At 49.2% G+C, this 17,766-nt stretch overlaps 1 protein-coding gene across 1 annotated transcript in view; it reads left to right on the top strand.

Moving 5' to 3' along the window:
* Positions 1–790: 790 nt before the first annotated feature.
* The window catches only part of VAMP4 (vesicle associated membrane protein 4), a 69,838-nt gene continuing 52,862 nt past the window's right edge, over positions 791–17,766 (top strand). The window contains exons 1-2 of the mRNA XM_075320995.1: positions 791–899; positions 3,301–3,432. Of these exons, the coding sequence (XP_075177110.1) occupies positions 3,367–3,432 (66 nt within the window). The 5' untranslated portion in view covers positions 791–899; positions 3,301–3,366. The remainder of the gene's footprint in view (positions 900–3,300; positions 3,433–17,766) is intronic.

Below are 17,766 nucleotides of genomic sequence, written 5' to 3' on the forward strand. Positions count from 1 at the left end.
TCATCACCGGCCACACTCCGCTCATCACCGGCCACACTCCGCTCATCACCGGCCACACTCCGCTCATCACCGGCCACACTCCGCTCATCACCGGCCTCACTCCGCTCATCACCGGCCACACTCCGCTCATCACCGGCCACACTCCGCTCATCACCGGCCACACTCCGCTCATCACCGGCCACACTCCGCTCATCACCGGCCACACTCCGCTCATCACCGGCCACACTCCGCTCATCACCGGCCACACTCCGCTCATCACCGGCCACACTCCGCTCATCACCGGCCACACTCCGCTCATCACCGGCCACACTCCGCTCATCACCGGCCACACTCCGCTCATCACCGGCCACACTCCGCTCATCAGCAGCCTCACTCCGCTCATCACCGGCCACACTCCGCTCATCAGCAGCCTCACTCCGCTCATCACCGGCCACACTCCGCTCATCAGCAGCCTCACTCCGCTCATCACCGGCCTCACTCCGCTCATCAGCAGCCTCCGTTCATCACCGGCCACACTCCGCTCACCACCGGCCACACTCCGCTCATCACCGGCCACACTCCGCTCATCACCGGCCACACTCCGCTCATCAGCAGCCTCACTCCGCTCATCACCGGCCTCACTCCGCTCATCAGCAGCCTCCGTTCATCACCGGCCACACTCCGCTCATCACCGGCCACACTCCGTTCATCACCGGCCACACTCCGCTCATCACCGGCCACACTCCGCTCATCACCGGCCACACTCCGCTCATCCACAGCACAATTGCTTCCTGGTCTCGCGCTGCTCTGGAGGAGGCCCCGCCCGTTCCTGTGACGTCATTCCTGACAGGAGCAGCTCCATCCAGACACAACCGCAGAAAACGGTTCTGCTCAGGGGAGACAGCGGCACCGGGAGCCCGGTAATCGGTTTTGTGTTGGTGCCGGGGAGATTGATGGTCAGGCTGTGATGTGCTGTGTGTGGAGCAGTGCGGGCCCCGGCACATCAGTGATCAGTCCTCCCGTGCACCTGCGCCTCCAGTGTCTGCAGGATAATCCATGGTGCGGGGTCAGGGTGATGGTGCCGGAGTGTGGGAGGCCTGGACACTATTCCAGCACGGATCCTGCCCTCATCATGGCGGGAGGAGCTGTCACATCAGCCCTAGTATGGAAGGGATAGGAACAACGGGGCTGATCTATAACATAAGCATAGTGTACCAGCCACTGATCAATAATGTCATGATGCCATACATGTGTGCTGGTCTCCGCGCTCCTCCGGATGATGTGCCGAGGCTCATGCTGCCAGCAATGCCAGTGTGGGTGCACATGTGCCACCCTCACCAGTCTCTTCTATGGGAGTCCTGAAATAGCCAGGAATCTGTATAAACCATAAGGGTCACAGATGGGAGTACCCCTTTAAAAGAATATAAAAATGGGCAATTTTCTGTCTGAATAATTGCAATGAATATGTAAAAAATGAGCGCTGTGCGGATGGTCGGGCGCTGTGCGGATGGTCGGGCGCTGTGCGGATGGTCTGGATGGGCTCTGGATGGATGGGGGCCATAGGGACGGATGGGCTCTGGGTGGATGGGGGCCGTAGGGACGGATGGGTACTGGATGGATGAGGGCCGTAGGACGGATTAGCGCTAAATGGATGGGGACTGTAGGGATGGATGGGCGCTGGATGGTTGGGGGCCGTAGGACGGATTAGCGCTAAATGGATGGGGACTGTAGGGATGGATGGGCGCTGGATGGATGGGGACCGTAAGGATGCATGGGCGCTGGATGGATGGGGACCGTAGAGATGGATGGGCTCTGGATGGATGAGGACCGTAGGGATGGATGGACTCTGGATTGATAAGGACCGTCACCGTAGTGACGGATGGGCGCTGGATGGATGGGGGCCATAGGGACGGATGGGCTCTGGATGGATGAGGCCGTAGGGATGGATGGGTGCTGGATGGATGGGGGCCGTAGGGACGGAAGGACGCTGGATGGACAGGTGACATTGGGATGGATGGGTGCTGGATGGATGGGGGCCATAGGGACGGATGGGCTCTGGATGGATGAGGCCGTAGGGATGGATGGGTGCTGGATGGATGGGGGCCGTAGGGACGGAAGGACGCTGGATGGACAGGTGACATTGGGATGGATTGGGGCTGTAGTGACGGATGGGCGCTGGATGGATGGGGGCCGTAGTGACGGATGGGCGCTGGATGGATGGGGGCCGTAGTGACGGATGGGCGCTGGATGGATGGGGGCCGTAGGGACGGAAGGATGCTGGATGGACAGGTGACGTAGGGATGGATGGGGGCTGTAGTGATGGATGGGGGGCCGTAGGACGGATGAGCGCTGGATGGATGGGGGCCATAGGATGGATGGGCGCTGAATGGATAGGCGCCGTAGAGACGGATGGATGTGGGCTGTAGGACGGATGGGCGCTGGATTGATGGGGGCCGTAGGGGCGGATGGGCGCTGGATGGATGGTGGCCGTAGTGACGGATGGGGGCCGTAGGGACGGATAGACGCTGGATGGACAGGTGACGTAGGGATGGATGGGCGCTGGATGGACGGGCGATGTATGGCATTCATTTTTTTAATACGCCCATTGAGATTAGTGGCTGTGTGATCCTAAAGTGCTGCCATTCCTTTTACATACAGCCCATTGGTCCATGTGTGTGACGTGAATGCTCATGTGAACTAACCCGCTGACTTGTATTAGTCTATTTGCTGTTCATTCTGTATAGCGATAGCACACAGGAGTGAAATATGTTGGTCTGAACGATCCCTTAAAGGGATTTCTCCAGTGAAAACAACTGGTGATAACTTATTGACCAGTCGCTGTCTGACCTATGGGACCTCAGCCGATCGGCAGAATGAGACACCTATCCCTATTAGTGCACATGCTCGACTGTCGCTCCATTCATTCCTCATGGGGCTGCTGAGCACTGCACTCACATTTTTCCGGCGACCCCATAGAGAAGTAATGGAGTATCCGACATGTTGCTCCATACTAATGGGGATAAACGTTGCTGTTTGGTGATACCTTTTCGGGGTTGGACCCTCAACACAACCTCTGCTTGACGAGCAGCAACACCCCTCACTAACCAATACAGAAATGAGAGGAGCCGTGCTGCCGCTTCAGCTATAATGCAAATTCTGTTGGTTCCCAATAGACAACATCTCCACTGCAAGACCTGAGGCCTGAGAGCCGGGGCTCCGCCTGGTGCCTGACAGCCGCTGCTCACCGCTCTGCTTTGAACCTTCGATGGACGTTGTGTCAGTCTGATTTTGCAGTCACTTGTTATACTTTGTGTTTTGCAGCGCCCAGAAGCTAAATAACAAGAAACAAGTGAATCTTCTCGGCGCTCTACCACACAATCACACGCCATGCCTCCAAAGTTTAAGCGGCACCTCAACGATGAAGAAGTAACCGGGTCCATAAAAAGTGAACGAGTGAGTATCCGTTCATACCATTTGGTTATTATACCCACCCGCATGCCAATGGTAGGTTATGGCGCCAATAGGTCAATATTGGCCAAATAACCAAACAACAGTACCAGTATCACAGTGGGGGTCTGAGAAGGAGACATCTAAGGCTACATACGCACGCTGCAGTTTTTTCTGCAGCCAAAACTGCAGCTTGTCAGAGAGAGCCTGGAAATATAAAAAAAAAACTGCTTGTAATGTAGGTGTGTTTTTGGTGCGTTTTTGTTATTGCGTTTGTTAAAGGAAAAACAAAATATGATAATGAATAGATAGCTAGAATAGATGGATGGATAGATAATAAGAACATATAGATTAGATAATAAGAAAGAACAGAATACATAGAAAGAAATAACAGAATAGCTTGATAGAGGGATAGCCAGCTTGGCAAGCTGTTTTTTTTTTTTTAATTTTGGGGTGGGGGTAAAAAAAATGATACAGCACAGGAACAGCAACAGCTGCAGATTGCAACCCTCAGCTGTGGGCTGCAACCCTCTGTCTGCTGTACTTTGGCTGTTTATGAAACATAGAGGGGATCAAGGGATCCCACACTTTTTTTAATTAATTGATTTATTAAAAAAAAAAATGATGTGGGGTCCCCCCATTTTTTTAATAACAGCCAAGGTGCAGCAGACAACTGGGGGCTGATATTATTAGGGTGGGAAGGGCCATCATTATTTGGCCCATTCCAGCCTAAGAATAGCAGCCCACCGCCACCCCAGAAGTGACGCATCCATAAGATGCGCCAATTCTGGCGCTGGACCCAGCTCTTCCAGATTGCCCTGGTGCGGTGACAATCGATAATAAGGGGTTAATGGCAGCCCTTAGCTGCCACTAAGCCCTAGGTTATTGATGTCGGGTGTCTGAGACACCCGACATCATTAATCTATAAGTGAAAGTAAATAACCACAAACAGCCAAAAATCCTTTATTTCAAATAAAATAAAAAGCCCCCTCTTTCACAACATTATTAACCCCCAAACACCCCTCCAGGTCTGAAGTAATCCACACGAGGTCCCACGGCGATTCAGTTCTGCTACATCCCTGTCCTGTCACAGCGAGCGCCATACAGCATGAATGCACGCTGTAAGTGCAGACAGAACCGCAGCGATCAGAAGTAACTGAGCTTAACCCCTGACATCACAGCTAAGGTCCCGCAGTACGGCGTGTGTCGCAGTAGTGACGTCACGTGTTCACTGCTGTGAGGGTCAGGCTGCTACTGAAGTGTACTGTACTTTACGATGCAGACACGCCCACAGGCAGTTGTGATTGGTTGCAGTCAGACAACTGTCACTCAGCATGGGGGCTCGTCTGACTGCAACCAATCACAGACAGGGGGAGGGGTGAATATGGAGGCTAATGAGCGGGTCCGGAAAAAGATGAGAGGCTGCGGGAGCAGTGTGACAGCTGGTGATCGGTGAGTATAAAGCGCTTGGAGAGAGTGAGAGAGACACTGACATGCCAAAATCACTCCCGCATTGATTTTGTCATTCTGGAACTAAGTTGGTGAGCTGCGTTTTTGTTGACAAAACCGCAGGTAAAACGCATGCAAAACGCACCAATTTGATAGCATGCGTTTTTCATGCCCTCATTGATTTCAATGGGTGACAAAAGTTGACAAAAACGCAAGAAAAAATGAACATGCTGCTTTTTTGTCTCAAACATTTGTAAAAATAAACTGCTGACAAATATACTGCAATGTGCGCTTAGCAAATCTGACTTCTCATAGACTTTGCTGGGAAGTCAAATGTCAGAAAGTTCTGACAACAAAACTGCACCAAAAAACGCGACAAAAAATACCGCATGTGCATATAGCCTTAACCCCTTCAGCCCCCGGGCACTTTCCGTTTTTGCGTTTTTGTTTTTTGCTCCCCTTCTTCCGAGAGGCGTAACTTTTTTATTTTTCCATCAATCTTGCCATATGAGGGCTTGTTTTTTGCGGGACGAGTTGTACTTTTAAATGAAACCATAAGTTTTACCATATAGTGTACTGGAAAACGGCAAAAAAATTCCAAGTGCGGAAAAATTGGAAAAAAGTGGGATTGTACAATAGTTTTTGGGATATTTTATTCACCGTGTTCACTATATGGTAAAACTGATGTGTGGGTATGATGCCTCAGGTCGGTGCGAGTTTATAGACACCAAACATGTATAGGTTTACTTGTATCTAAGGGGTTAAAAAAAATTCACAAGCTTGTCCGAAAAACGTGGCGCACGTTTTGCGCCATTTTCCAAAACCCATAGCATTCTCATTTTTCAGGATCTGAGGCTCAGTGATGGCTTGTTTTTTGCGTCTTGACCTGACGTTCTTAACGGTACCATTTTTGCGCAGATGCTACGTTTTGATCGCCTGTTATTGCATTTTGCGCAAAATTTGCGGCGACCAAAAAACGTAATTTTGGCGTTTGGAATTTTTTTGCCACTACGCCGTTTACTGATCAGATTCATTGATTTTATATTTTGATAGATCGGGCATTTCTGAACGCGGCGATACCAAATATGTGTGTATTTTTTATTTTTTTAACCCTTTAATTTTCAATGGGGTGAAAGGGGGGTGATTTGAACTTTTAGGTTTTTTTATTTTTTTTTAATTTTTTAAAACTTTTTTTTTATACTTTTTTTTTATTTTACTAGTCCCCCTAGGGGGCTATTGCGATCAGCAATCCGATCGCTTTGCACAATCTGCAGATCTCAGCTACAGAGCTGAGAACTGCAGATTTGCTGCTTCACTTTCAATGCCGGCTGTATTCCGGCATTGAGAGGAAGTGACTCATGTTAGCCACAGGCGTCATCACATGACCCTGTGCTACCATGGCAACCGCCGAAAGTCACGTGATCATGTCACGTGACTTCCGGCGGGGGCGGGGTAAGTCACTGTCATGGCGGCGCCCATATACATATCGCTGCCAAGACTTTGGCAGCGAAATGTAAGGGGTTAATGGCCGCGGGTGGAAGCGATTCCACCCGCGGCTAGCAGGCACACATATCAGCTGTTGATAACAGCTGATATGTGCGCGTCTCGCCGCCGCCCGCCGGCGGCAGGGGGCGGGGCTTACCGGGAAACGATCCATGACGTATCTAGTACGTCATGGGTCATTAAGGGGTTAAAGTGGTTGTCCAGTGGAAACAAGTTATCACCTATTCACACAATAAGTGAAAACTATCTGATTCATGGGGGTCTGACTGCTGGGACCTACATCGGTCCGCAGAACAGGGCAGTTTTATCCCTGTTACAAAATGGAGGGCCTGGTTGGATTTGCCCAACCACACTTTTATTTATTCTCTATAGGGCTACCTGAAAAAAGTCAAACTCAGCAGCCCCATAGGGAATGATTGTAGCACCGGTCTACCATGTGCTCTGCCGCTCCATTCTATCGGGGATAAAAGTGCCTCATTCTTCCAATCGGAATTCATTAAAACTTCTTTATCTTTTTCTCTCCTGACATCATCTGGTTGGAGGAAGTCAGTAGGCCCCTGAAGACATCAGATGGTCGGACCTTCCTGATGCCACCTTTATGGCTCTTTTATTCTGCTATGGAAAATCAATATGGTTCTCTCAAAAGAAATACAGCAAATTCTGCGCTCCCATATCCAAATGCCACACTCCCTTTTGAGCCCCACAGTGTGCCTTAGGGCTCGCTCACATTACCGTTTAAATCGGCACTTAGCTCAATGTTAGTCAATGTTACATGTCAGTCTGCGAGTTTTTTTCCTCACCTTTAAAAAGACTGAGAAAAAAATCACAGCATGCTTTGATTGGCAAATATATCTCTAGAAGTATGAGCTGGGCACAATATACGGGCACTACAATGTATTGGGACTACAGTGTATGGGCACTACAATGTACTGGGCACTACAATGACAGATTTTCAATTTTCACTCCTCAACATCCATTGCTGCTTGTTTCTGTAAGACACCTGTGGAGTCAAAATCGTCACTGCACCTGTAGATAAATTTCCAGATGGGTGTAATTTCCAAAATAGGGTCACTTGAGAGGAATACTGCTCTTCTGACTCTTAGGGGCCCTGTATATGGAGTCTGAAATCTATTCTAGGAACATTTCTTCATCGTTCCTATGGGAGACCCAGACCATGGGTGTATAGCTTCTGCCTCCGGAGGACACACAAAGTACTACACTAAAAGTGTAGCTCCTCCCTCCGAGCATATACACTCCCCGGATGACAAATCCAACCAGTTCAATGCTTTGTGTTCAGGAAGTCACACACACAGACGCAGATGCTAATGATTTGATTGCGTCCATTATATTTGTACTGGACCCCAATCTGCCTGTATCAGGGGAGCACCCCTCTTTGGCAGAAAAGCATCAGTATACCTTGCCTAAGAGAACAAGGAGTGTGTTCCTTATCCACTCCAGTTTTCAGGTCACTGTGACCAAGCCCAGAGCCTGTCCTGACAGACGCTTCCCAAAGCGTGGTTCTGATGACTGTTCCCCCTTCCACCAGTGGTGGTCAGGGAGTGGGCTCATTCACCAAGGGTGGACCCTCCGGTGTTCTGGACTTCAGCCCGGACAGTTGTATCAGTGGCTGACGGCAGGACGGTGCTTTCCCCACTGTCCGCTAGGTTGTCCTCCTGGCCAAATCTATATATGAGGCGGCAGGGGCTTCGTTCTCCCCATCTTTTGCAGCAGTGCGGGCTTTCAAAGCCGTCTCTGCTTCTCGGGAGGAAATGCATTCCCTTACCAGGGTCTTTATGCCCGAAATGGTTGCCTTAACTTCCAGACTTCAGTCTTTTCATCCTATAGCTGGAGTCTGTCACCGCAATGCGGTGACCACGACTACTTCCCTCGCTATCCGCAGATTACTGTGGCTTCGAGAGTGGAAGGCAGATGCTTCTTAAGAAGTTCCTTGCTGGACTCCCCTTTGCTAGGACCAGTCTATTCGGTGAACAACTGGATGAAATTATTATGGAAGTTTTTGGCAGGAAGAGTACTTCCATGCCACAACCCAGGAAACCTTTCCAGGGCAGGAACCAGTCGAGGTTTCGTTCCTTTCGTTTCCTCTAACTGGTCGTCCTCTAAGCCCTCGGCCTCGTCCACTAACTCAGCCAAGGTCCGTAAACCAACTGGCGCATGAAGCCGCGTCCTAAGTCGGCAGGAGCTGCTGCCACCAAGGCAGCCTCCTCTTGATTATCTGGCCGCGCCAGTACCGTCCTTGGTCGGTGGCAGGCTCTCCCTCTTGGGCGACGTGTGGTTTCAACACGTCTTCGATCAGTGGGTGTGGGTTACCATCTCCCACGGCTACAGAATAGAATTCTATCCAGCCACCAAACAGATTTTTTCTGTCAACTCCCCCCTGCTCCAAGGCCGCCTCCTTCTCACAGGCCGTGGCATTCTTGCAGGCCAATGGAGTAATTGTACCAGTTCCCGACTGGGAACGGTTCTGAGATTTCTACTCAAATCTCTTCCTAGTCCCCGAAAAGGACGGTGCTTTCCGACCTGGATCTCAAGCTTCTCAACAAGCATGTTCAGGTGCGGCAATTTTGCATGGAATCTCTGCGATCAGTCAATGACCCAAGGAGATTTCTTAGCATCCATCGACATCAGAGATGTCTATCTGCATGTGCCATTCGCAGTTTCACACCAGCGTTGGCTACGTTTTGTAATCAGAGAGGAACATTTCCAATTTGTGGCTCTCTCCTTTGGGTTAGCCACGGCCCCTCGTGCATTCACCAGTTGCGGTTCTGCTCCTCCAGGGGTTGGTAGTGATTCCTTACCTGGACGGCCTTCTAGTCAGGGCTTCATCCAGTGCAGACTCTCAGCGGAGTGTCTCGCTCACTCTCAGCGGAGTGTCTCGCTCACTCTCAGCGGAGTGTCTCGCTCACTCTCAGCGGAGTGTCTCGCTCACTCTCAGCGGAGTGTCTCGCTCACTCTCAGCGGAGTGTCTCGCTCACTCTCGCCACGCTTGCAAGTCCACTCTGACCCTGACCCAGGAACTTACGTACCTAGGGATGCAATCGAGACTCTGCTGGCACTTGTGAAGCTGCCCTTAGTCAAACAGCAGTCCCTTCATCTGGCGGTTCGCTCTCTGCTGAGGCTCCGCCGTCATTCCATCAGGCACCTCATGCAGGTGCTGGGTCAGATGGTGGCGTCAATGGAAGCGGTTCCCCTTGCCAGTTCCATCTGCGTCCCCTGCAGCTGGACATTTTCCGCTGTTGGGACAAGGGACCTCTCCCTGGCACAGGCGGGTGGCTCTGTCGCCACAGACCAAGAGCGCAGGGCACTTGGACTCCGTCCGAATCAGCCCTCTTGATCAATGTGCTGGAAATCAGGGCTGTACTCCTAGGACTCGCAGCCGCCTAGCAATGTTGGAAGTTCAACGTATCCTTCAGTGGACGGAGGACTCCAAGTCCGCCATATCCGCAGTCCACATCCCAGGCGTAGAAAACTGGGAGGCAGTTTATCTCAGCCGTCAAACCGTGGACAGCAGCGAGTGGGCCCTGCATCCGGCAGTGGTCCGGTCAATTTAGCAGGCGGAGCACTCCGGAAGTGGATCTAATGGCATCCAGGCACAACAACAAGGTCCCGGTTTACGTGGCTCGCTCCCACGATCCTCAGGCCTTGACAGCGGACGCGCTGGTTCCAGGTTGGTCCCAGTTCCGCCTGGCCTATGTGTTTCCCCCTCTAGCTCTCTTGCCCAGAGTCCTGCGCAAGATCAGAATGGAGGGCCGTCGGGTCGTACTCATCGCCCCAGACTGGCCCAGGCGAGCTTGGTTCCCAGACCTGCTTCGTCTGTCCGTAGAGGTGCTGTGGCATCTCCCGGACCGGCCAGACCTTCTCTCAGAGGGTCCGTTTTCCGCCAGAATTCTGCGGCTCTCAGATTGACGGCGTGGCTCTTGAGCCCTGAATCCTTACAGTTTCAGGCTTCCTTCCGAGGTCATCTTCACTATGACTCAGGCTCGGAAGTCTTCCTCGGCCAGGATTTACCACAGGACTTGGAGAATTTTCCTGTCCTGGTGTCGTTCTTCCGGCCATGCTCCTTGGCCGTTTTTTCCTTGCCGACCATCCTGTCCTTTCTACAGTCCAGCCTGCAGCTAGGACTGTCCCTCATTCCCTCACGGGACAGGTCTCGGCTCTGTCAGCGTTGTTCCAGCGGCGTATCGCCCGGCTGGCCCAGGTGCGCACCTTCATGCAGGGCGCACCTCACATCATTCCGCCTTACCGGCGGTCTCTGGATCCCTGAGACCTTAATCTGGTCCTCATGGCCTTACAGAAACCCCCCTTTGAGCCTCTTAGGGAGGTTTCGTTGTTTTGTCTTTCACAGAAAGTGGTCTTTCTGGTGGCCATAATTTCTCTCAGGAAAGTCTCTGATTTGACTGTGCTCTCTTCGGAGTCACCCTTTTTGGTTTTTTTCACCAAGACAAGGTGGTTCTCCGTCCGACTCCGGGCCTTCTCCCTCAGGTGGTGTCTTCTTTCCACCTTAACCAGGACATTTCATTGTCTTCCCTTTGTTCGGCCCCTGTGCATTGCTTTGAGAAAGCGTTGCATGCTTTAGATTTGGTGCGGACGCTCCGGATCTATGTGTCACGCACCGCTGTTTTTTAGGCGGTGCACCTCTTTTTTTTGTGCTGACCACAGGTCAGCGCAAGGGTTTCTCGGCTTCTAAACCGACCCTAGCTCGTTGGATTAGGTCGGCCATATCCGATGCCTACCAATGATCTCAGGTGCCTCCCCCGCCGGGGATTAAGGCGCACTCGACCAGAGCTGTCGGTGCCTCTTGCGCTACGGCTCAGCAGGTCTGTCAGGCTGCCACTTGGTCTAGTCTGCACACCCTTTCGAAGCACTACCAAGTGCATGCTCATGCTTCGGCAGATGCGAGCTTGGGCAGACGCATCCCTCGGACGGCTGTCGCCCATTTGTGAAGTTAGGTTTGCCTACTTCTCAGTTTCTGTTTATTTCCCACCCATGGACTGCTTTGAGACGTCCCATGGTCTGGGTCTCCCATAGGAACGATGAAGAAAAAGAGAATTTTGTTTACTTACCGTAAATTCTTTTTCTTATAGTTCCGACATGGGAGACCCAGCACCCTCCCTGTTGCCTGTTGGCAGCTTTCTTGTTCCGTGTGTTTTCACCGGCTGTTGTTGTAGACAGAGGTTCCGGTTATTCCGGGTTTTTACTCTATCTCTACTTATGGGTGGATGTCCTCCTTCACCTTTGGCACTAAACTGGTTGGATTTGTCATCCGGGGAGTGTATATGCTCGGAGGGAGGAGCTACACTTTTAGTGTAGTACTTTGTGTGTCCTCCGGAGGCAGAAGCTATACACCCCATGGTTTGGGTCTCCCATGTCGGAACTATAAGAAAAAGAATTTACGGTAAGTAAACAAAATTCTCTTTTTGTGCTTCAAGAGTCAAATAGCGCTCCTTCCCTCATGAGGCTCACCATGTGGCTAAGCAGTACTGTTCTGCAACGTTTGGGGTATTGTCATGTTTAGCAGAAATTCTTTGACAAATTTTGGTGCCAGTTTATCAATTTCACCATGAAAAAATGTACAATCTGGGGCTATAACAGAATTTTTGTGGTAAAAATGTAATTTTCTTCACTGCCCAAGAGTATAAAATGCTGTGACATACTTGTGGTATCAATATTCTCACTGCACCCCTAGAAGAATTCAGTGAGAGGTGTATTTTGTAATATGGGGTCACTTATGGGGGGTTCTGCCAATGTGACATGGCACCCGCAAACCATAACAGCAAAATCTGAAGTCCAATATGTCGCTCTTTCATTTTGGGCTTAGCACTGTGCCTGAAAAGTACTTCCTGATTACATGTATTGGCGCACTCAGGAGGAATTGCACAACAGTGTGTGGGCCCTTTTTCCTAATAGCCCTTATAAAAATGTAAAACTTGGGGCTAAAACAACATTTTATTGGAAAAATGGGAAATTTTCATTTTCTCTGCCAATAGTATACAATTTGTTGAATCGTCTGTGGGTTAAAAATGCTCACTACACTCCTAGATGAGTTCCTTAAGAGTTTTGGTTTCCAAAATGGGGTTACTTGTAAGGGTTCTGCGATTTTGGCATGCTAGGGGATCTTCAAATGTGACATGACGTCCACAATCTGTTCCAGCGAAAATGGCGCTCCAGAATTCAAATAGCGCTCCTTACCTTCCGAGCCCTGCAGTGCACCCAAACAGTACTTTTCGACCACATGGGGTATTGGCGTACTGAAGAGAAATTGCACAATAAATTCTGTGGTCTCTTTTCTCCTCTTACTTTCGGAAAAACCAACAAATTGGGGCTAAAACAACTTTTTTGCAACAAAGTTTTTTAGTTTTACAGCTCAACATTTTAAAATTCTATAAATTACCTGTGGGTTCAAAGTGCTCACCACACCTCTAGAACGATTCATTGAGGAGTGTAGTTTCCAAAATTTGGGTCACTTGTGGGGGTTGTCTACTGTTCAGACACATCAGGGACTCTGGAAACATGACATTGCATTCGCTATCTATTTCAGCCAATTTTACGTTTCAAAATTCAAATAGCGCTTGTGCGCCCAAACAGGTGTACTGTCCATTTCTACTGTTACCCTTGTGACAATCAAAAAAATTGAGGCTAAAGCAACATTTTTGTAGCAAAAATGTCTTTTCTCATTTTTGACCGTTTATAAAATTTTGTGAAACACCTGGGGGGTTCAAGGTGCTCACAACACATCTAGATAAATTCCTTGAGGGGTCTAGTTTTTTGGTTTGTTTTGAAAGTAAAGTGTTACAGTCACTGGGATCTGTTGAAGCGTTCCAGAGTTATTACCACATAAAGTGACACAGGTCAGAATTGTAAAATTGGGCCTGGTCGGGAAGGTGAAAACAGGCTCGGGAGTGAAGGGGTTAACTAAAGTTAGGATGGGCCGTACATTGGAAGCAACACGCTAGCTGCCAGTTTGGCCAATGCAGTTATCACATGTGGTACCCAGGAGGACCACCATATTCATTGTCAGTGCCCACTCGGTTAACCCTTCACAGAGCATGCAACCTGACCTCATATTCCCATTAACTATTCCAGCTTTGGCTTTATCAGTAGAAATCGCCGTCTCACATTCTTAAGTCTTTCATCACTAGCGAGAAGGATATGCCGACCGCTGGATTATATAATATCACATCATTTGCCAGGTATTACATTTCGGCTGCTGATCTCTGTGAATAGCTTTGTGGATGCAGGACATTGCCAGAAGCTTTCTTATGGCCACATTGTAATGAACAGCAGACGGCTACCAAGTTTGCTCTGAAAATAACGTAAAGTCCGGGTATATACGAAGGGCTGCTGATAAGTCTTTGTCTTTACCCAGAAAGAAACGAGATATGATGATGAACCTTTACATTTATTCCCCATACTCTCCACTGATGACAGCACACTTCTTACATCTGTATTCCAAGTTCTGTAATCCTAGCAAAAAGAAGGATTTCGGTTGTGCCTCAAACCAGGCATCCGTGGTAGCCATGGCATCAGAAATGGTGTGAAATTTGGTACACTTGAGGTGTTGCTTAAGGTTTGGTAACAGATGATAGTGAGAGGGAGCTAGATCTGGGGAATAAAGTGGGTGGTCACCAGCTGGAAGCCCAGCTCTGCCAGTTTACAGTGGTCGCTTGTGCAGTGTGAGCGGAGGTGTTGTCTTGCAGGAACAAGATTCCGTTGGACAGCTTGCCGCGCCTTTTGGCCTTCAGAGCTGCCTTCAGTTGATCCAAAGGTTCAATGTAATACCCTGCATTGATGGTGGAACCCTTTTGAAGGTAGTCCACTAGCAGCACGCCCTCCTTATCCCAGAACACAGACGCCATCAGCTTAGTGGCTGATTTTTGCACCCTGAACTTCTTTGGATGAGGAGAGTCACTGTGCCTCCACTCTTTTGACTGCTCCTTGTTTTCAGGGCCATACAAATAAATCCAGGTCCCATCCATAGTGACCAGTCGATCCAGGAAGTTCTTATCAGTTCGGAAACGCTGACAAATGGACCGGGAAGTTTTCACTCGCATGCTTCTCTGATCTGTTGTCAAACATTTGGGGTCCCACTTTGCTGATAGCTTCCTCATGGCCAAATGTTCATGGATAATGACACAAACATGAGTTCTGCTCATCACCTTTGGTAACAGATTCTGCTTGGGTCTAATTAGCCATGGAAATCCTCCCATAGTCTTAATTTTGGTGGTAGTAAATATTACAAATCAGATCTGTAAATTAAATTTGTTTAAAGAGATTGAATCCTTTTCGTTACATGTTTTAAAGGGGTAGTCACCACTTTAAAATAATAGAAAAACAATTGACAGCGTGGTGGTGTTCCGCTCCGCGTCACATGGTGTACATCCGGCCTCTGCCGATGCTGCAGACACCAGACCGGTGGGGGTAAGGGGGCGATTGATGTTGATAGTCTACCTTATAGATAGGTCCTCTGTTTCAAAATAATGGAAAATTCCATTAAAGGGAACCTGTCAGCAGAAATTTCGCCCAAAACCTAAAAGATTCCCCCTCTGCAGCTCCTGGGCTGCATTCTAGAAAGGTCCCTGTTATTATTGTGCCCCATGTGAGACCAAAATAAAGCCTTTATAAAGTGGTACCTTTTTGTATGCAGCTTCTGTAAATGGGACACGGGGGCGGGCTCTCTGCCGTCCGTTATTCTGCCTCCTGGTCCTGTATGCCGCCCCCATCGCTCCTTTCCATATCTGATGCACCGCCCACTGCTCCAGCCATCCACGCGCATGCCCAGTGCCAGTCTCACGGGACTGAGCAGTGTGACCGCTGGTGACGTGTGCGCAGACAAGTGATTATGGGTGGGACTGTGACTGTTATCAGCAAGTACCCGCCCATAATCTCGTAAGCGCGCAAACCTCTCCAGCGGTCACACTGAGCTCAGTGTAGATGCTAGACTGTATGGGCTGCTTCCAGGGATGACGTCCCTTTGTCACGTGATAGGGGCGTGTTCAAAATACTATCACGTGACAAAGGGACGTCATCCCTGGAAGCAGCCCATACAGTCTAGCATCTACACTGAGCTCAGTGTGACCGCTGGAGAGGTTTGCGCGCTCACGAGATTATGGGCGGGTACTTGCTGATAACAGTCACAGTCCCGCCCATAATCACTTGTCTGCGCACACGTCACCAGCGGTCACACTGCTCAGTCCTGTGAGACTGGCACTGGGCATGCGCGGGGATGGCTGGAGCAGTGGGCGGTGCATCAGATATGGAAAGGAGCGATGGGGGCGGCATACAGGACCAGGAGGCAGAATAACGGACGGCAGAGAGCCCGCCCCCGTGTTCCATTTACAGAAGCTGCATACAAAAAGGTACCACTTTATAAAGGCTTTATTTTGGTCTCACATGGGGCACAATAATAACAGGGACCTTCCTAGAATGCAGCCCAGGAGCTGCAGAGGGGGAATCTTTTAGGTTTTGGGCGAAATTTCTGCTGACAGGTTCCCTTTAAGTGTCCAGTTTTTGTTATTTTATTCCTGCTGCTCATCGGAGTATGTTAGTTTTGGAGTTTTTTTTGTTTTGTTTTTAAATTCGCCATATAGATCCAGTGATATGGGCCTTTTTTTCCTACTTATGGTCTTTACAACTGAGGCAAGGCTCACAGGGTAATAATGCAGAGTGGACTAAATACAAGCCCCCAGAGATCACCTGATCACCGCCACTTTAGTAATGCTCCCCCAATAAAATAAACTAGCACAAAATAAAAAGACCCCCGGATTTAATCGTATGGCAACAATAGATACCCAGCTCCCATTGCTGCTGTTACAGGCAGATACCAGCTGTGCAGCACAGCCGTCACCTGCCGAGTACAGTACGGGCTCAGCTGGTGAGCCTGCTCTATTCACCCACACTTGGCATGTAACACGTGGAGAAGAGGTTAAAGGATATTCTGACATCATAATATTAACAGCTTATAATTAGGATAGGCTCTATATCCGATCGGTGGGCTGTGTGCAGCAGCCGCTTTATTGTTTGCGTCATGTCATCTACTCTGCGGCAGCGGCACAGGGTATGGCAGCATTGTTCCTTTGAAGTGAATAGGGCAATACTGCAGTAGCCTTTATGCTTGCAGGGAACGGTAGAGCCAGATGGTGCGGAGGCTTCACCGATCTGCCTCTGGCCAATGGAACACGATGGTGAAATACAATCCTGTGGCTTCTGGCTATCAATATGGACTTGTTCAGTTGCATGTGCCATAACAGCAACAAAAAGTCCTCAAATATCAAAGGAAAAATAATAATAAAAAAAAAAAGTTATGAAAACCAATGAACAAAAATGGTTTTAGCAAGAAAGAGTTAAAGGGTATGTCATATGGCGTAAATGAATCTTCTTTTTATGATGAGTGAAGTTTTAACCTATAAGATCCTGACCAATCACAAATATGAAGGGGCCGTATCGCTGGTGTATTGATGTTTCCCCATCTGATTTTGCGTTTTTACAGTAGCGCTTTTGGCCACAGATGGTTCAAACTGGATGTGGTGACACATTAGGGTGCCTGGGTGCAAGTCTGCCGGAGACAAAAAGGAGAAGAATAGACTCTACTCCGGTGTGGTGGACCCTTCATTTTCCCGTTATTTGGAGATTCTAGAGGTTGGATCACTATTATCGTAGTGATGGCATATTCTAGTGGTAGAACGTCACTTTTCAAGATCAACCCATGTATCACAAAAGAGTTAATTGCCCCCAAGTTATAACTGTAACACAGCTGAGGCTAAGGACCTCAAGGCCCGGCCTGACCATGAGTCATTGACCTGAAGGCATCAGACTCGTAGGTCTTGGTGAGGTGGTCCTTATACAAATCATGAAATCCGGTAGTCTTGAGCCCAGTCTAAATGAAGCAATTCCAATAATGTATAGTTGTTGGACCCTGTTTTTATGTTGAGGTGAAAAGTTGAGTCAGGCTTTAATCCCTCTCCATAAACACGTGAGCAGATGGGACCCTCGGTGTGTCGGACAGACTCTGAAGTAACTTGTTTACCAGGGAAAGTTCTACTTAGTTTCCACTCAAAATGACACCTCGTCTTGGAGGAACAATGGCTTTTTGTGTGTGTTCAGGAATTGGTGATTTCTGGTGGCCTCCTGTAGTATAGCCCGTCCAGGTCTGAGCACAGTGAACATTTGTGAGATGATGGAAACTGCATTCTTTCCCCATAGTAGGAGGACATCTGATGCCAGGACTTTTAGTATTACTGTACTTGGCTGTCTCTTATGCACCTTAATTACATGGCGGACATGTTACTATAATAAGTCGGGACATTTGTTGGACATTTTTTGTAGATTTCTTAACTCCCAAGGATTCTGAAAAGTGAAATAACAAAATAAACT

This window comes from Anomaloglossus baeobatrachus, chromosome 8, assembly GCF_048569485.1.
Source record: "Anomaloglossus baeobatrachus isolate aAnoBae1 chromosome 8, aAnoBae1.hap1, whole genome shotgun sequence".
NCBI classification, from domain to species: Eukaryota; Metazoa; Chordata; class Amphibia; order Anura; family Aromobatidae; genus Anomaloglossus; species Anomaloglossus baeobatrachus.